Below are 13,646 nucleotides of genomic sequence, written 5' to 3'. Positions count from 1 at the left end.
TAAATTGGAATCTCACGCTCACACGGTCCAGCCAGCCTTTCTTGGTTTCAAACGGCTTTCGCATGCATTGAGTAGTTAAGTTGTTGAATAGGTGATAGGTCCCCCCTACGAACTTCCTTTTTTCAATCAAAGAGTCCGAGTACCACGAGGGAGTGAGTCCTATGGATTGGACATTAGTGGAACAGACTTCATTAGCTTAACAAGTTTGGTAATAGTTGGTTGGTGAGGACAAAACCTCCCCAACACTTCACTAGTGTAGTAGTGTGACATGTTGCCATCTAACTTTAATCATCCAGACCTTATTTGGGAATTATGAAGAAGAGAAAGTTAATGTGAAGATTGTTGTTTTTTTTGGTGGAGAATGTGAGGATTGTTAAGGTCATAGTTAGTTAATAAGGATTGGGGGAAGTTTTCATACACAGTCGTGTAAGCATACTGAGTCATGTTCCCTCTCACAAAGAGTTGGAAAAGTTATAAATTCCCACCAATTAATTAATGCCTTGAAACTCTCATCCTTTCATATCATATACACAGTATGAAAACTTTCTTCAAAAGGATTTTATCAAAAAAAAAAAGTTAATCAAAAAGGGAAATTTTTTTTAAAAATTTATTCGATATAACATGTTTAAAATGGCTCAGAATTCTATCAAGATAGTTAAAATAGGGAAAAGAAATGCTAACCGGTTCAATGCCTCAGTGTATATTAATGCCTAGGCATAACTGAGCGGGAAATGATCGGCAAACCCCTTGGAAATGCGGAAAGAACTAGGGGTGCATCTCTCATTTTGTGTGCAGTTGTGCTTGGGTGCAGGTACATGCCGAGGCATATCACTGCTTAGCGTTCTTTCTTTCATTAAAAATACAATCAAACATTTTGAGAATGGTAAAAAATAGAGATAGGAGTTTTCAACGTTTAAATTTGAAAAGGGGAAAAGAACGCTACCTGGTCGCGTAGGCCCACGTGGCTCCTACACCTAGACATAGAAGCATGTGATAGTACAGCATTGCCCCCAATGAAAAGGTGGAAATCCTGCCCATTGGCCAGCGCACGCGTGCAGACTCTAGAGGCCCAAGCAGCGGTCTCTTTCCCATTTGAAAAATACACAACAAAAAAATGATATAACACAAACTCATGTCTTATTAATTAAATATTAATATTTGATGTAATAATTATAAGTGTATCTAATATTAATTTATTTTTTGGGTATTTTTTGTTGTATAATTGGGATCATCAATTCAGAAAATGGCAACAACCAAAAAAGGACGACAAGGAAATGGCGTTTAAAACGTGTTTTAACTAACTATGATTAAGACACGAGATACCTTGGAAAGAAAATTAATGGAAAAAAGGTTTTTTGAGGTGTGTGTCTCTTTGCTTCACACATGAAATGATCTCGTTGCTCTCGTTTGCACGATTCTATTTTACTACACCTCATTGGTCTGATCCTCCTGTGTTGCTTTCTCAAGGAACCTTCCAATAAATATATAAATAAAAGAGTCAAGCAAAGATGATTCCAGTCTGACCATAGTTCAAAGAATCAAAACCTGGTCTGATAGGATCAGATTGGCTGGATTCTATTTTGATTCCGGTTTATTCAAATCGGCCGATTCATATATTGGATTTCTAGGGTTTAGGCCAATTCCAACTGAAACGGGATAGAGATCAACAAAAAGTTGATACCGCTACCAAATCCACGTACCTGAACCTTGATTCAAACAGAGTCATAATCTATTAAGCACCGACAAGTGGTTAGTGCCACGAGAAACACAAATGACCCATGTTTGAACTGGTCATTCATAGGTTTAAATCCTTGAGTTGAATTATTAGATGGAGTAAGGGACCGGTTTTTTGGATCCACCATTTCGGTCCTTCATGGGTATAAGTATGTGATTGATCATATACATCCCACCCATTAATGACAGCAATTAAATAACTTGATAGTATTAAACCAACCCAGTCCCAATCCCAATCTCTATCTTTTTTCTTCAAAAAGTGGTTTATATTCCTACCCCCAGACATAGGACCGCGTGAATTAAAAAATTTCATTCAAGTAGATCCTTCTTGCACGTGCTCTCATTGGCCCCGCACTGATGCAGACGCTACATGACTGGACAACGATCTCCTGCCCATATATATAGTAGCTCATACTATTTAAAATAAATAAGTGAAATATATGGAACAGTAAAAATTCTTCACTTGCATTAATACATAATTTGGTTTTGGTAATGTTGAGATGTTGGGGTGAAATAGAGCTATAGTCTTTCTTATCATTGAGCAGCTCTCTTCATTTAATGCCTTTTTTATTTTTGGTTGGACCCTTTAACAAGTAATGAGTTAAAATTTGATCAAAAAATCAGGTATTGATAGATTAATTACTTCCACCACTGAGTTTGTTTGTATCTCTTATTGTTTGCTTCTTCATTTATTTATTCTCTATGCTCATGTTTATTCCTTAACCACCATCAATTATAGGTTAAATTTGCGCCCAACGTTTGCCTCCACAAATTGGCTCTTCTCTAGCCGTGCAGGAGTTGGAGGATTCAGCCCAGCTAAAATAGGGGTGTTTGGGTCATTGCACAGCTGGACCCCAATCCTTGCCAGCAAGGGGGCTAGTGACAAGAACGTCTCCCTAAACTTGAATAGAATTGGAGGAATCCCTAAAGAGAGACCAATCCTAAGCTTCGACATACTTAGTTCTACATGTAGACAGACAAATTAGGCGCAAACTTTCATATCATGTTGGAAAAAGTATACGCTAGTATTAGGTGGAGATGACCCAAAAGGTATATAAAGATAATGAAGGTCCTTGCTTAACCAATGTAAGACTGCAACCCTATAACTCCTAATATTTCAACACTTTTGGTGACTAACTTAACATTCAAGATCTACTACTAAATCCCAAATTCTTGTTAAAAGACTTCAATCTTTGAATGGAATAATGGGTCCTGGTTAAATTTCATTCAAATGACTTTGCGCACACACCCGATCACCCAAGTTAGCTATTACTTCATAACCACCAGTTTACAGGACAGAGCCAATGGTTCTTCTTTCTCTCTGAGAAGAAGAGAGGATTAAAAAGATGGTTTAAGTTCGTTCTCGGGAGAAACACTAAATTTAAGGAGAAATGTTTTCAGTGAAAGGTGGTAATGACCCCCCCCCCCCCCAACAGAGAACTCTGGCCCTAAATTTAAAAGAAACATGGAACACAAGCCTCGCCAGCCTAAGGTTTGAGGTTGGGCCAAAGTGAAGTTTTCAACTTGGTTGTGTGGGTTCTGGGTCTGGAACCAGCCCAGAATAATGCATTCTGAGATTGGTGGCATTGCAGTTCCCTATTCGAAAACTTTCAATTGTGAAAGATGAACTGTTTGCTGATGAATTATTGCTTAAGCTGGTCTCTGTTTCAATGGAAATTTCAGTCAGAGCTGTGTATTGTGTCCCCTAAACATGGCTTCTCGAAACTTTTTTTTTACAGTTCCAAAGCAGGAGTGTTGAAGCAGGTTCAAGCCAAACCAGTGCACCAGGGTCTAACATTCCAGTAAGATTCATCACTCTTCAACAACAAATCAACAATGGATTTTTATGCTTCAATGAATTTATTTGAAATTTAGTTAGTCTTTATGATGCCCTTCCAGTCAATATCCTGGCAGCACCGGAAGCTGCTCAGTTAGGCTTCCTGCACTTAATTTGAAACCCAATTCTTGAAAGGAAATTAAATTGAAAGGGAAACCAATTCTGTGATTTCTTTGAGCAGTTTGATTGAGGATTAACTTCAAAATTATCATAAAACAGGTGGCTTTCATGATCTTTTGAATCACATGAAGTTTCCGATACATCAACTACCAAATTGAATCAAACTGACAAAGAATAATCAAAATGAACGCGCTAAGCTGGAAAGTTTTAATTTGATTCATCAAAAGCACTATAGCTCGTCCGATTTCAGTTGCTCTGCTGACTCTGTAGAACTATAATCATAGGCTTTACTCTTCTCAGTGTGGAGCTTCTCGAGAACTTCCTCTAGAGGAGGATCTCCAGGTCTCCGGAAGACATTATCACCTATCTTTATCTCATATGCCTCCGGTTGATCCAGTACAAATTCTTTCAACTAGCAAACATAGACGACAAACAAGTGTGATTTGAGTCCATAAACAAACCCAAATGAAATTAAAGCAAAAAATGGAAACAAATACTTATCTAATATCATAATTCTTTAGAACTAAATTTTACTTCACTTTCTAGTCTCAAATTCTTAAGAAAATACTAATTAGAATACTAGAAACGCATTCACTGCTGCTAAAGATTAAAAGAAAAAATTCCTTTTATTTTCGAATTTAGTTCGTTTCCCTAAACTTTTCTGAAGTTATGAACTGATATAAGAAGATCTTAAAAAGTAGCCTACCTCTGTTGTGTCCTTCCCTCTTTGCATTGTGAACATTATGGTACTGGTATCAACAGTCATGAACTTGACCTCAATTGATCCGGTCTTGAGAACCTTGGTCCATTTCATAGCAATCTCCGAGACCACATCCTAAACAAACCCATTTCAGATTCTCAGATTTGGAAGGAAACCCACAAGTCAACATTATCAAGAAGAGGAAGGAATTGACTATGAGCACAGGAGAAATTAGGGGAAAAGAAAGAGTTTTTTTAGGGTTACCGGCGAACGTCGAACACCTAATCGAAGCTTGACGAAACCAAAAGAGGGGCCAGACTGCTGCTTCATCATTTCGGCCTGAATCTGTGATGGATCCATCTTACTGAAATCCGGAGGAGGATCGAATTCGGAATCTTGCGATGGGCTGGATTTTTGGCCCCATTGCCTCCAAGCATCGTCCTCTTCATCATCGATCACGTCTTCCAGCTCGTCTGGGATAGAAACCCTTCTCTTCCCTCCCTCTGCAACTCTAACAATGCCACCATCCTTAGCTACAAACAACAGAGTGAGAAGCAGGAGAAGATGAACCAGAGGTAAAGCGGAGGAAGGGCTGGTCTGCTTCCTCATAATCTTTCTTTTCTTTCTCTTCCCTAGAATGACAAGAACTACGGAGCAAGGATAAATGGAAAAACACTCGGAAGGTCGGAGGCCTGAGCACAGAAAGAGGCCAGGGTGTCGTGACTCGTGAGTCGTGCTCAGACGTGAATGGTTTTCAGATGGAGAATCTGGAGACACGGAATTAAAAATCGGTAGAACCGACCTAAGTCTTCCCGGCGAACCAGGTTTTTTTTTTTGTTTTGTTTTTTTCCATTCTTTTGCTCTTTCAAATCTACATCTACCAAAAAAAAAAAAAACTCTGGAAACAAAAAATAAAGGGGTTGTGTTCTGTGCCGCAGCGCAGACTTGTGGGCAGGATGGTCATTGCACCTACCCCATATGCCTGGGTGCAGTCTAATCCAACACAAGTCTTTATATATATATATAGATAAAATATAAAATATTTTTTTTTTGTTATATTGACAATAGTGTATCGAAGAAATATAATTTGATCGGGGATAAATAGATCTATTTATCCCTGTCTCATATTCATAAGTTTGGATGTTTATTTTACAAGAAGTAACTGTTTTTTGTATAGATCATGTATTAATCGATTATAACTATAGAATACCCTTTTTTCACGAATTATTACATTTATCCGAGTGATCCACAAACGATGAAAATCTCTCTTTTGCTTGCTCCTATCCTGATGAGCCGAAACCAAAGCTCTCATTTTTTGTTGAGTAGTTGTTCGAGTAAGTCTTGAATGAGCCATTGCTTTTGCCAATTAGAATTGAAGGATGATATCAAATCGGTCTATTTTCGGCGTCATATACATAGTTAACGCATTCGTCATAGTTAGCAACTTCGTATCAAGGTCATCATCGATATCGTCACTATCATCAATATTGATATCATTGAACATTCTCCCAAAAATAACTTTATCAGTTCAAATTGGATCATTTTGTATTTTCAAAAGATCGATACCTAGGTTTTGATACCACTAATACGCTATCGATTATTGATATCATTTGCAATCGATATCGATACAAATCAACTAATACAACCAATCTAATATCGATACCTGAAACCATACCCTTTGCCTCATATGATTTGAGGAATCAGAGTGGAATCAAGCCTATTCAATCGGATTCGCTTAGCTCCCTTCGCAGCTCAATTTGAGTGATTCAGGAATCCACTTTTGAGTAAGGGTGTCAATGTGTACTATGTATCGTATATTGATACCGTTTCTGTATCAAATAAGTTCGATATGGTATTAATATGAGATTCTTGTACCAAGTTGATTTTTGGTACAGTATCGACATGGACATAATGCTGAAACTACACCATACCCTTTGCTCCATGTGCAATTATGTTATTTTTTGACAAACCCATGTGCAATCCTTACGTTCTAAGAAGTTATCTCATTGAGAGTTTATTGAAGTGTCTTAGGAGTGAAACAGGGCTAACCCAGTTCAAACCTGAGTCGTCTTAAGCCTAAGCTCAACTCGGCAGGTTGAGACTTTAGACATTTTAGCTCAGGCCCAATCCTGTTGAACTCAGTCCAGCCCAGCTCGAACCTAATTGACCCTGATCAAGTGAGGTTGGCCATGATAGACTGACCCAGATTTTTTTGGTGAAAAAAAAAAAAAAATACTCCTAAAATACTCTTAAAAGTTTAAAGCTTTAAACGTAATACGTACTGCATAGTCATATAAAAATCAGGATCAGGCCGGGCTCATACTGAGCCTTCAGCCAAGGCCCAGCCCAGGCCCGCCTTGCAGGCTGAAAAGCCCAACCCAGGCAGGTCCTATCCGAGCTCAGGTGGGCTGGAGTTTACAGGGCCAAACTTACTAGCTGGGATCTCTTGCTATTTGCTAAGAGTATAAAACTTCAATTGCCATTAATTTAGACTTAAGATTAAATAAAGCGAACTTAAGAGAGAGAGAGAGAGAGAGAGAGAAATGGAGCCTACTGCCTATATTGTCTCCCTTATTTCTCCTACACAAAGACAGAGAGAGAGAACTGATGCAAACAGCCCACCCGCCCAGGAATACTAGTTGTAGTAGTAAAAGACCCGAACCGACCCGAAACAACAGGTTAAGAAATTAGAAGTCATCACCACCGTATCCACCATCATCATCGCCATAACCACCGTTATCTGAGTCATCATCATCCTCGACTCTCTCCGCCACATTGTCGGCGATCTTGTCCTCCACGTAATCAGCACCTTCCGCTAACGCTAGCCCACCTAACACCCCTGCAACCGCACCTACGGCCAACCCCGTTCCCATCCCGTACTTACTCTTACTCTTTTCACTCTTCTCCACCCTCTCCGCATATCCACTTCCACCCTGCCCGTAGGATCCATAGTCGTAGGATGGGTATCCTGCTCCCGCAACAGCATAGGGCTGCGGCTGTGGGGGATATGAGTACCCGTAAGCTGGCACAGAAGGAGGAACCGCATAGGGTGCAGCACGGTACGGATCTGGCTCACCATAGCGAGGATCACGGACGGTAATAGTGGCATCGAGTTTCCCCTGCGGACGGCCTGATGGCCGAGTGAGCCGCAGAGTGCGGTGGTGTGGCTGTCCAAAACCCACATCATCGATTATCTCCTTGAGACGGAGACGTGCGGAACCGATCAAGGGTTTGGTATCGCGTGGTGCATTGACGTGGACGATGTCGATGAAGAGTGTGGTGGAGTCGTCGAGAGGAGAGAGGAGAGAGATGAGAAGTGTCTCGTCCCATTCTGGAGAGGTGTCGCCGCTGGGGTCGACGCGGGTGGATAATTTGGTGTTTGGGTCTACCCAAACGACGGCGTAAGGCTGGAGGGGACCGTAACGCCAGTTGACGTTCTTGAGGTCCTTTGCTGAGGAAATGCTCACTTTCACCTCTAATGGACCTCTCGACACCATCTTCTGCTGCTGCTCTGCGACACAGGGACTTTAGAGAGAGAGAAAGAAGCCTTAAAATCAAAGACCAGAGGAAAGAGACACAACGTGGTGGTAGTGGTGATCACGACTATCCAACGAGGGCAGGGTCGGTGATGGCTCTGGCTTCTACGTATTAATATAGACTTCTATGTGAACAAGAGACCTGGATACTCCTGAACCGGGTGGCACCACAGTCGAGTCTCAACCAGTCCAGTTCAGCCCAGCCCATGTGGTTGGTGATATCCGGTTTCGGAAGTCGGGCCTTAATTGATTTTATATATGTCATAGCCCATTGCGTGAAAGAAAAAGGTTATATACCGTTGGAGATTGGCTGTGTTTGGGAGGATAGAAATCAGTAGAAAAGAAACGTATCAACGGACATCAAATTCCTTTTGTATCTGATGTGAGATCAGCCCACCATATGGTTGATATTAGGGATGTAAATGGATCGGATTCAGTTTGGATAGTGCAATATTATTATCCGCATTCGTTTAGTTTTCGGACAGATTCAGATAGTGCTAAACGGATATGGATACGGACATGGATGCGGATCGGATATTTTATCCGTTATATGTAAATATAGCTTTTCGAATAGCTATAGCCTATCCGTATCCATATTCATTTAGCTTTTGGATGGATTCGGATAGTGCTAAACGGATACGGTAACGGATTTCGGCTATTCATTTACATCCCTAGTTGATATGGGATCGTAACATACTACCACATTTTTAAATCGACGTCTACGTAAGTCTACTACAGATTAGGCAGCATTTTTTAAGTGGTTCCATTTTATTTTAGAATTTTTGTCTAGTAGCACGTAGCTCTTTACTAACAGTTTTACTCTGGCACTAGGTTGTCCCTTTTGTGTGAGGGTTAGAGACCTAAGATTAGCTAGTCTAATATTACTGATACAAATCTTTAAGAGAACTCAACCCCATAAACTGGCTTACAAGATGAGGAAACTCAATATCATATCAACGACCAACGCCAAATTCCTTTTATAATCAATGTAAAATCAGCCCCCATATAACTAATATGGAATCATAACATAATCCATTCTGGTTTAATGCAAAACCCAATCTCAAATGATGAAAGTCTAAACCTAGATCATTTTATTCCGAGACCATCGATCGTTACCCACACATTGGGCTCAAGTTGTGATTTCCTCGTCCACCTATCATAGTATATTAGTATTTGGCGGGTTTGGAACTTTGGATTGATCTGCCTGCCCGGACCCCTAGTTTTTTATTTTTTATTTTATTTTTTTAATAGATAGTGATGAGTCATCTTTTCGTATATGCTACTAAATAATCATAATCATTTACAGCTTAATGGGTTATCCTTTATTTAAAATAGTAGCAATTGGCCATATTGATCTGTTAACTTCTTCTCCAACAATTCAATTTTTTAATCAGGATTTTCTGCCAGCACTTTAGTCATTATATATTGCTTTGTGCGCTTGAGGTTGGCCGGTTGGCCCGGCAGTGACCAAGCAACTACTGAAAGATTAAATTAATGGGAAGCAGTTTTCTGCTCCCATGTGTTTATCTCTCTATTCTTCAAAACAAGGGAGCAGAGATATCTGTTTATATGAGGAAGAGAGAGATAGACTCATGGGAGTACTCGTGTAGGCCACACTCCCGTACAGGGTTCTTTTTCTCATAAGAAAAAAGTTTTTCATGCAAGTAATGTACCTATGGTTTTAGGTATCGTTTTTGGTTTGGTATGGACAGTATCAATTTGTATCAGTATACGTACCCGTATCAGTGACCTATATCAAACTCATTATATTATTTCCAAATATTCTTAAACGACACTAAAATATTGAAATGGAAATGTGGGGCATTGCATCACTGGACATTCTCGCTATCAGGGGAAAACATAACTAGTCGTGTCAGAATGAATCACCATCACACGCTTGGGGTCTACTCGATCACCGAAGCGGCTGTACTGACATGTATATGTTACCCATTGGTATATAACTATGGGAAAAGGTTCTCTAAAGCATCAGAGAAGAGTACTCCTGGTGAGTATGGGCATGAAGCGCACCACAACTCACCAACTGTACTAGACAACTATTGTTCATTTTATTGCACCTTATGCCACTAGGTCAAAGAATCATTTTGTGGAGTTCATCTATTAGCTCAAGTACGGGGAAGTTTAATCCTAGGCATATTATTATTAATAAATAAATCCATAATTCTACCCCCAAAAAAAAAAAAATTCCATAATTTCACATTTCTAAATCACCAATACCAACGGAAAATCTCAAATCATTCAAATTAACATCCCAAATCACCAAAAAACCATCTATTATTATGCTTATCGCTAATTCAGTACAAATTATTTCTAGTCTAGCTAAAAAAGTAAAAATTGAAATTATTCTGAGTCAAGTTGATGGGATATGTAGTTCCACTTCCAGGTGCTCCCTTATTAGTGAGCCGCGCCTGGGCGGAAGGAAGAGCAGCCGCACGCGCAGAGGATGCACCAAGGTGGTGGCGAACGGCAGTAGTAGAAGTGGAGCAGCCGAGAGTCCCCTTGAGATTGGCTGAAGAAGGGCTGATGAGACTAGGACGACATTCGTAAATACTCTGCTTCTGCCTATTCTTCACCAAGTTAGGTGGGGCAGGGGGAGCAACAACTGCAGGCACAGAGGGTGAAGCGCAGCGGCGGACGACAATAGTGACGTTGAGTTTCCCCGTCGAATTGCCGGATGGATCATAGAGCTGCAGAGTACGGTAATGGAGGGGTTTTCCAAATCCCACATCATCGACAATCTCCTTGAGAGGGAGGTTTGCGTTACCGATTCTGGGATTGTTGAGGTTGGATGAATTGGACTGGTGGTAGATACCGATATTGAGTATGGTGGAGTCGTTCAGAGAGGAAGAGAGAGGGAGAACAAGATTCTGGTTCCACACGGGACTGGTGTCGCCACTGCGGTCGACCTTGGTGGCTAAACGGTTTCGCCCCACGCAGACGATGGCGAAAGGCTTGAGGGGACCGTGCCCCCAATTGACGTTCACGAGGTCTTTTGCAGAGGTGATGCTCACCTTCACCTCCAACAGACCATTCGAAGCCATTTGCAGGACTGCACGAGAGAATTGAAGAGCCCGGAACCGAGAGAGGGAGAGAGAGGGGCGTTGGACGAGGTGGTGGTTTCTGTTTAATGTAGACTTCGAAAGTTGGAAGCTAGTGAAGTAGAAGGTTGATTACGGCAAGATTTTTTCAATAGAAAAAGAAGACTTGAGTATAACCCAAGTCTTCTTTTTTTTTTTTTTTGGGGTAAAAATTACCCTAGTCTTTTAATATGCTAAATAAGAACGGATTATTAGGTTTAGGTAATTTGTATTTGATATACATTTAAGCATAAGATTGACAAAGATTTTTGGTACGTGCATGGATAATCGAAAATAAAATAAAAAAAAACAAAAGAGATAATAGGGACAGAGAAAAAGAGAAAATAGGAAAAAAAAAATAGAAATTAAGGGTGGAAGAGAAGAAATATGAGAGAAGATAGAGGGCTTAATGAAGAAGTCGGGCGTCTCGCTTGTTTGAGAGGTAGGGGGCGCTCGTGAGGATTCTCTAGGCCAGGAACATAGAATGTTAGTCGGGCTGTCCAAGGACTGGTATGTTGGGTCGGCTAGTCTTCTCGGACAACTAAATGAGTGTATCGCGGAAAAGGGTTAGGAGCCTGCACCAGGGATACATGTATTGGGAATTGTAGTAGTACTAATGAACCTCCTGATTTAGGCATTTGCTCAAGAATAATATAAGAAGAGGAGTATGGCCTACATCAGCACTTCCTTGTGTCTATCTCTCTCCTCCTCAAAACAAGGGGTGGAATCGTAGAGGTATCTTTTCATATGGGGATGAGAGAGATAGACTCATGGGAGTGTTGGCATAGGCCACACTCCTTGACAAAATTCTTTTTTTCATTTTATATTTTCAATTTTCATTAAAAGAATGAAACGACAGGGTATGCTAGCAATATACCGTATACTTGCACCCTTTCAAATTGACATCTATTGGTCTACTTCAGATTAGGAAGCTCTTTTTAAGTGATTCCATTCTACTATAGTCTCTCTCTAGCGGCAAGTAGTCCTTTCCTAATGACTTCACTCTGTCACTAGGTGGCCCCTTCTCCATGAGGATTATGATCTAAGAAGCTTCTCTAATACTACTGATACAAAGCTTAGGAGAACCAACCTCATAAATCGACTTACAAGATGAAGGAACCCAAGACCATATCAACCCATGCCAAATTCCTTGTATAACCAATATGGAATCAGCCTCCCAAAAAACTGATATGGGATCCGTTTCCACTATTTTCGGCACTGATGGCATGATTTAACAAAATGCATGTGTCATAAAATGAATTGAATCGTACTTTTGATCCTCCTGATCAAAATAGAATCTTTTTAATGCATCAATTGCTCCCAGGACTTTTAAATATAAAAATTATAATGCCAAGAAGGAAGGAGGAAACCAAAAAAAATTAAAAATGAAAAAAAAGAAGGAAAAATCAACATTTCATTCGACGACGACACATCACTACCTCTCTCCCCTATAACCGCCCACATAAATCTGAATCGACATCCTCTACTTCCGCCTGCCCCTACTTCCATATGTGCCCTCCACACAATGAGGCACGTAAAAATCGCCTTATCCCTGCTCGGGCAAGATGCTCAGGCAAGGGTAAGGCGGTCTTTGCGCACCTCATGTGTAGGGCGCACATGGAAGTAGGGGCAGGCGGAAGTAGAGGATCCATAAATCTTCCCACTTTCAATTTAAAGAAAACTAAATAAATGGAAAGCGATCGAACCAGAGCATGCAATAATATATATATCTCATGTATCAGTGATAGCACGCTCCAGGGATAAGGATGGTTAGGCTGACATGGACTCTTACCTAATAAGGTCGGAGCTCTCCTCCACTCTAGAGCCTTCAAAAGGACTCCTACCATACTAGGACTCTCCAACCGCCTCATCTCATCCTCACTTTATAAATACCGATGAGTAGATCTCACTTTTACTAGCGACGTCGAGATCTAACCCTTGTGCTCTCATTTGCTCATCGTCGAACAAGCACGGAGATTTCCACAGAATCAATGATGAGCTAGGTTGGTTAGGAGGTGGGCCGAGTTCCTTGAGCTGAAGAAGTTCGGTAATGGAGGGGCTGTCCAAGACCCACAGATTCAAGGATCTCTTTGAGACGGAGTTGTGGTTTACCTATTTTGATATTCTTGATCACACCCGAGGAATTAATGGATTGGTGGTAGGTGCCGATATTGAGTATTGTGGATCTGTTGAGAGGGGAAGGGATTGGGACAACAAGATCCTTCTTCCACACTGGACGGGTATTCCCTCTTTGATCCACCTGGGTCACTAAACGGTTTGGACCCAATTTTATGGCCGTGAAAGCCTTGAAGTGGGGGGCCGAGCCACCCATTGACGTTCACCAAATCTTTTGCCGAGTCCACGTTCACCTTCACCTCCAACGCCATTTGCTGCTACTACTTGCTGCTTCGCTTCTGTTCTGTTCTGTTCTGTTCTGTGAGGCAGAGGAAGAGAGAGAGAGAGACAGAGACAGAGAATTACAGGCATTGGACGAGGTATTTATTTATTAAGAGTAGGTCATGATGACTGGCCCACTTGAGAGGATAAAAATACTGATTAGAAGAAGGTTGCTTAGAAGCAACACGATTCCGCTCTACTTATGGCGGGAGCTGGAGGATCCAGCC

The 13,646-nt window shown here is 40.9% G+C and overlaps 2 protein-coding genes across 2 annotated transcripts; both read right to left on the bottom strand.

Annotated features, from left to right (window-relative positions):
- Positions 1-3,779: 3,779 nt before the first annotated feature.
- On the bottom strand, positions 3,780-5,169 carry LOC122663872. Its single transcript, XM_043859536.1, has 4 exons — positions 4,656-5,169; positions 4,398-4,526; positions 3,919-4,103; positions 3,780-3,866 (listed from the first exon to the last, which is right to left on the bottom strand). Exons 1-3 carry the CDS (start codon positions 4,998-5,000, stop codon positions 3,921-3,923), a joined length of 657 nt encoding a protein of 218 aa, XP_043715471.1. The 5' UTR covers positions 5,001-5,169; the 3' UTR covers positions 3,780-3,866; positions 3,919-3,920.
- A 1,909-nt stretch (positions 5,170-7,078) lies between these two features.
- LOC122666048 (protein SRC2-like) lies at positions 7,079-7,925 on the bottom strand. Its single transcript, XM_043862162.1, has one exon. The coding sequence runs from the start codon at positions 7,886-7,888 to the stop codon at positions 7,079-7,081; it is 810 nt and encodes a 269-aa protein (XP_043718097.1). The 5' UTR covers positions 7,889-7,925.
- Positions 7,926-13,646: the final 5,721 nt, after the last annotated feature.

This window comes from Telopea speciosissima, chromosome 6 (genome assembly GCF_018873765.1).
Source record: "Telopea speciosissima isolate NSW1024214 ecotype Mountain lineage chromosome 6, Tspe_v1, whole genome shotgun sequence".
Taxonomy (NCBI): Eukaryota; Viridiplantae; Streptophyta; class Magnoliopsida; order Proteales; family Proteaceae; genus Telopea; species Telopea speciosissima.
Note: the sequence above shows the minus strand (reverse complement) of the source record. Positions and strands in the feature narration are given on the sequence as shown.

Bases quoted from the DNA above. Each gene is read 5' to 3' on its own strand.
- LOC122663872 (XM_043859536.1), bottom strand. From the start codon at position 5,000: ATGAGGAAGCAGACCAGCCCTTCCTCCGCTTTACCTCTGGTTCATCTT. The intron at 4,527-4,655 runs GTAACCCTAAAA...GGGTTTGTTTAG, and splicing joins TAGGTGTTCGACGTTCGCCG to GATGTGGTCTCGGAGATTGC. The intron at 4,104-4,397 runs GTAGGCTACTTT...TATGTTTGCTAG, and splicing joins GAGGGAAGGACACAACAGAG to TTGAAAGAATTTGTACTGGA.
- LOC122666048 (XM_043862162.1), bottom strand. From the start codon at position 7,888: ATGGTGTCGAGAGGTCCATTAGAGGTGAAAGTGAGCATTTCCTCAGCA.